The sequence below is a fragment of the Cucurbita maxima genome, unplaced genomic scaffold (genome assembly GCF_002738345.1).
Source record: "Cucurbita maxima cultivar Rimu unplaced genomic scaffold, Cmax_1.0 Cma_Scf00007, whole genome shotgun sequence".
Classification (NCBI taxonomy): Eukaryota; Viridiplantae; Streptophyta; class Magnoliopsida; order Cucurbitales; family Cucurbitaceae; genus Cucurbita; species Cucurbita maxima.
The window spans coordinates 5456668-5462411 of NW_019272023.1; the positions used below are offsets into that span (position 1 = coordinate 5456668).

The following is a 5744-nucleotide window of genomic DNA, read 5'->3' on the forward strand; positions in this document are numbered from 1 at the left end:
TTTTTTTTTTTTTTTTTTTTTTTTTTTTTTTTTTTTTTTTTTTTTTTTTTTTTTTTTTTTTTTTTTTTTTTTTTTTTTACTTCTCATCTTTTTTTTTATAATTAAGTCTGTCGTTTTCTTATGTTGCAAACGTATTTCTCTGAATAGATATTTGTAACTAATATTATTTTAAATTCATAATAAACAACTTCCATAATTCATAGCCAAATTCAATTGCATTATGAACCATTGGAAGATGATGCAAGGATTTTACATGGTCATTGGAAGAGCTTCGAAAAGTCTAAATACGGAGTGGTTGAAAGTTCATGTCTATTTAATTTAATACATAACTTTCAAAATATTCCTTTTTTATTTTTTATTTTTAAATTCCTAATTATTATAATATTTAATTATAATAGTTCAATCTTTAAATGAAGTTCAACCAGTTTTTTTAGTTTTATTTAATGTCGAAAACTTTAAAGTGAAATTTTGTGAAACAAATAAAGATATAAAATATTTTTTCTGAAAATTTATGACAAAATACATGAAATAGCTATCTTGTAGATTTTAGTTTATTAACATATTAACATTATTTTTTTTGATAATTTTGTAATTAAAATAAGATGAACATTGATGTAACGACAAGTATAGAAATTATGTAATTATTTACAATATTATGTACGTATATATGGAAAAGACAATTGAAAAATTAAAATGAATGTTTATATTTTTCTCTATTTATAAATAATATCAGTCTTCTATAATATTTTTCCATAAGTTCCTTTATAATGAAGAAAAAAAAAGAAAAAAAAGAAAAAAAAGAAAAAAAAAATATATATATATATATATTTATATTTAAAATTTATTTCAAACTTTAAATTAGTTATTAGTGGAAAAGATTCCAAATGTAAGAATAAAACAAAATTTAAAAATATGATTTGTGATTTTTTTTTTTTTTGGGGTATAATTTAGCCTAAAAAGAATGGTCCTAAAAATCAAATGGATGCGTCTGCGATTTTCTGAGGGCTGGAGAAGCCTGTTTCGATGGACCAGTGGGTGAGCCCATGTCTCGATTTCAATCGTAAAAAGCGGAAAATCGCTAATGAACAAACAAACACCGATATAAATTCTAGAATAAATTGCCGCAAAAAGAAGAGCAAAAAAAACTCCACCAAACGTTTATTCTCGCCATTTTACATTGTTCCTAGATATTGATCCTGTTCGTTCTTCATCTGCTCGTTTTTCTCTCCACAGGTTCAAATCTGAATCGCTCTTTCCATCATAAACGGCGAATCAGGATCTATTTTATTGTGGAATCAGATTCAAACATCTTCATATAGATAACAGAAATTTAAAGAAAAAGGAGTAAAAAAAGAAACGAAAACGGCGAACCGTAGAAATAGCGATCAGGCGGACGATTGAGCGAGCTTTGAAGCCTCCAGATCTGCGGCTTGCTTGAGGAAACTCTGATCGCCGTCATCGAGAGCCATCTGAATCGGAGACGAGCCTAATCCATCGGCAATTGCGAGCAAAATGTTCTTCATCTCCGTCCGAAACTCTTCTGCATCGACGGTGCCGCTTTTGTCGCAATCAAACTGCTCGAAGATCGAATCGTAGAGTTGAGTGAGTTTCTCCGGCGGAGTGACGACGTCGACGCCGAAGTGAGTCTCGATCAGGCGGAGTGTCTCGAAGGCCTTGCGGAGTTCAGATCGAGACAGAACGCCGTCGTTGTTGAGATCCAGGGCGGCGAAGGCTTCGTCCACGCTCTTCTTGAAGTGAGATTCGTCGTTCACGAAGTTTCGCACCGTCGATCCGTCGATTACGACCACGGCCATTCCTCTTTCTCTGTGTTGATTTTTTTCTCTCCACCGGTGTGTGAGTGGTGGTAAGTCGGTGACTCGGTCGTGAGATAAACTTCGAAATTAGTCTCTGACGTTTTTATATATAACCCTAGAGTGGGGACCACAAGAGAATTGTGATAAAAAGGACAATTCCGCTATATATATATATATTTTATTATTATTAACTTGAAAAACAAAACTATCAGCTCACGTGGTTTCTATAATATCTAGGGACTATTTTGTAAAAAGAAAAAGAAAAAATCTAAGCTTCTAATTTAGATTTTTAATTTTTCTAATACAGTCTTCTTATTTATATATATATATGCTGAAAACAAAATAAAAAGAAAAAAGAAAAAAACAAGAATGACAGGCACAAAGTCAAATCCCTCTTCTTCCAGATTCAGACTTAGTCAACGACCGAAGTCTGACCAAAAAATTCACTTTCTTCCCCGGCGTCTGCCCTTCTTTCCTCCTCTTCCCCACATGTTTCCCCGGCGAGGAATCCCAATTCTCCGGCGACCCCACCCCCAGAACGCTCTCCGGCGATCTCATCACCATTTCTTCATAGTCCGCCCCCTCCTCTCCACCTCCGCCAGCTAAAACTCTCGCCTGCAAAGCGGCGACAACCTCCCTCATCGCCACGTCAACATCCTGGTGATTCTTCAGCAAAATCTCCCCAATCTGCGCCGGCGTCAGGCCGCCGCCGGACCTTATACAGTTGTCAACGACGTCAAAGAGCGCGTGAGACTCAATCTCCAAATAGTTCCTCACGAGTGTCCGAAACGCAGCTGGCCCGCACATGCCGAGGCTCACGTGCACGTCCATCCGGCCACACCGGACCAACGCCGGATCAATTTTCTCCCTGTAATTCGTCGTGAAAACGACAATCCTCTCTTCCCCACAGCATGACCAAAGCCCATCTGTGAAATTCAAAAGCCCCGACAACGTCACGCGCCCCACCTCTTCCTCGTGATCTCCACGCGCCGTAGCCTTCGAACTCCGATCCGCCGTCAGATCAACAGAACAGTCAATATCCTCTATAACAATCACCGACCGGTTGGTCGTCTGAATAAGAAGCGACCGAAGCTCAGAATTATCAGAAACCTTGGTCAATTCCAAATCGTACACATCATAACAGAGGAAATTCGCCATTGCTGCAATCAAGCTCGATTTCCCGGACCCAGGAGGTCCATAAAGCAAATACCCACGTTTCCACGCGCGGCCGACACTACCGTAAAACTCCCTGCCAGCGGCGAACTCAGTCAAATCATCCATAATCTGTTTTTTCAGCTCTGTTTCGAGCGCCAGAGTATCAAATGTGGAAGGATGTCGAAACGGGACAGAGACCCAGCTAGAATCATAAGAACTGCCATTGCCGTTGTTGGTAAAGAGCCGCCGTTCACGAGAGGTCCGTTCGAATTCCGCCGCCGTGGAGGTGACGTGATCGAGATACAGAGGGAGTAGGGAATGGCGGTGGCGTTTGGGGATTCTGAGAGAGAAGCTTCGTTTCTCATCCAATGAATCCTGAACGGTGTCGACGTGGTGGGTCCAGGAAATCCGTTGGGCGTTGAAGGTGTCGTGAACAGAGTGATTTGGAGCGACGGTGAAGGAGATTGTGGTGGAGGATTTGGAGCGGGAGAGGGAGAGATGGCGGCAGGCGGCGGAGTTGTGGAGGGAGTTGAGGTAGAGGGTGGCGTGACGGTAGAGTTGGTTGAGGTCGAGGGAGCAGTAGGCGTTGAATTCAGGGATGTCGTAATAGGAGTAAGGGGTGAAGAAATCTTGAAGGGATTCGTAAAGGGAATGGAGAAGAGAGAGGAATTGGGAAGGGAGGATGTTTTGGAGGAGTGTGATAAGGCCTAGCAATGACCATAATTGAGACAGGAGCTCCATTTTTTTCTGCTAAATGGGTTCGACAACAGGTTGAAGATGACGATGATGATGGCGGGTTTCGCTTGGGAGAGGGAATTACTTTTAAAAGAGACCATCACTCATAATGTATAGAAGCCCTCGAACAATTTCTCCTTAATCGAGCCTTAACTCTCTCGAGAGTCCTCATACAAAGTGCATCTTTTGTTCTAAAATCATTTTTGCTACACTTTCGAGGCTAGTAACTTTTTGTTCTAACATTTGAGAATTTCATTCACATGACTAAGTTAAGGGTATAATTCTAATATCTCGTAGGAATCACAAACCCTCTTTAGAGCCTTCAAACAAACTACCCTCTTTATTCAATACTTGAGTCACATTTGACTACACTTTCGAGACTCATAATTTCTTTATTCGATATTTGAGAATTTCATTGACATGACTAAGTTAATGACATAAATTTGTTATCATGTTAGAAATTACAAATCTCCTAAAATATTGTCCACTTTGAGAGTACTTATAAACTCATGATCTTCCTCTTAATTAGCCAATGTATAACTACTTCTCTCAATAATTTTCAACGGATAAGAGTGACTTTCTGAATGTCAAGTGGGATGGTTTGTGACGCGTAATTTGTACAATAGGTAAGAGATGAACGAGTCGTAAATGTTGGATTTTGAGTCTATCTTATCCGCCTTATATAATTTATGGTTTAAAAAATAGGTTGGCAAGGGTTGAAATGGTTTGATTTTGGAAATTGATTTGGAGTTAAGTTGTTGCATGATGAAAGTCCCACATCGGCTAATTTAGGGAATGATCATGGGTTTATAAGTGAGGAATACTAACTTCATTGGTATGAGGCCTCTTGGGGAAGTCCAAAGCAAAGCCATGAGGGTTTATGTTCAAAGTGGATAATATCATATCATTGTGGTGAGATGTGTTCGTCTAACAAAAGTGAGACGAATGGGCGGCGGAGGCATTGGGGCGTGCGCTTGCGACACGGGCAGCTTTAGCTTTTGTGGTGCACCAGCGCTCACATGCTTTATGGACTTCTTTCTTTCTTTATTTCTTTCACATCTAGCCTTCTTTTTTTTTCTCTTTTCTTATTATGGACTTCGGTTTAAGTGTAAAAAAAGGCAAACTAAAGTAATTTTTTTAATTTTAGATTCCTTAAATTAATAAAAAAAATTATCCAAAAACTATATTTTTTTAAATACTATTTTCTTTAATAGAAATAATTAATTTTTTTTGTTTAAAAAATAATTTTAAATTTTCAAAAATCTTAAAATATATTCTCCAATCTCAAAATGTTTTATTAATATTATTAATTTTTTTAAAAAAATTTGAAAAAAATGTTTCTAATCTTTTTTAAAAATATTTAAAAAATATCATTATCACACCATTTCAAAAGCATCCAGAAACTTTCAAAAGTAACCAAAAGAACAAAGGTTTGGAGATAATAATTTGTGAGGTTTAGATAAAAAAAATTTAAATTTTTGATTTTTTTAAAAAAATATAAATTAAGTGCTCCTAACATTTCATATGTATAAAAGTATTTTAAATAGAAAACTTTAGTAAAAATCAAACATTAAAAAAAAAAAAAAAATAGAAAAGAGTGTATCAATGATTTGGTCGAATGAATATCTGTATTTGAGAAAAATGTTCAATTAATTGCCTTTTTTGACCATTTAATTAAATGTAATTTTACATTAAAAATTTGAAAAAAAAAAAATTCTTATGGTTGGTATGAAAATCTTTTAATACTTCAATTTTTTTCAAAAATATTTTTTTAAAAGTTCATAAATTTTATTTTTTTTTTAAAAAGTTTAAAAATACTTTTACAGAAAAAACGTTTAAAAATATTTTTAAATATTTTAATTTTTTTTAAAGTTTAATGATATTTTTAAATATTTATTTATTTTAATTTTTTTTTTGGTAAAATAATTAATAGCAAATTGTTTTTATTCTTTAGAGGGCTTTTAAACTTTGTATGTTTACCCTTTTTTTAGGTCATTTAACTTTTTTTTTTTTTTTTTTTTTTTTGGTTTAAAAATGGTT

At 35.4% G+C, this 5744-nt stretch overlaps 2 protein-coding genes across 3 annotated transcripts; both read right to left on the minus strand.

The window, feature by feature from the left end:
• Positions 1–1082: 1082 nt before the first annotated feature.
• LOC111482160 lies at positions 1083–1905 on the minus strand. 2 transcript variants are annotated; one of them, XM_023127836.1, is made up of 2 exons: positions 1372–1905; positions 1083–1279 (listed from the first exon to the last, which is right to left on the minus strand). In XM_023127836.1, the coding sequence occupies exon 1, from the start codon at positions 1812–1814 to the stop codon at positions 1386–1388; it is 429 nt and encodes a 142-aa protein (XP_022983604.1). In that variant the 5' UTR covers positions 1815–1905; the 3' UTR covers positions 1083–1279; positions 1372–1385. The 2 variants fall into 2 exon arrangements, with proteins under 2 accessions (XP_022983604.1, XP_022983603.1); XM_023127835.1 differs by having other exon boundaries at positions 1083–1282; positions 1376–1904.
• A 217-nt stretch (positions 1906–2122) lies between these two features.
• LOC111482159 (AAA-ATPase At4g25835-like) lies at positions 2123–3796 on the minus strand. Its single transcript, XM_023127834.1, has one exon. It carries the CDS (start codon positions 3708–3710, stop codon positions 2199–2201), a length of 1512 nt encoding a protein of 503 aa, XP_022983602.1. The 5' UTR covers positions 3711–3796; the 3' UTR covers positions 2123–2198.
• Between the last annotated feature and the right edge of the window lie 1948 nt (positions 3797–5744).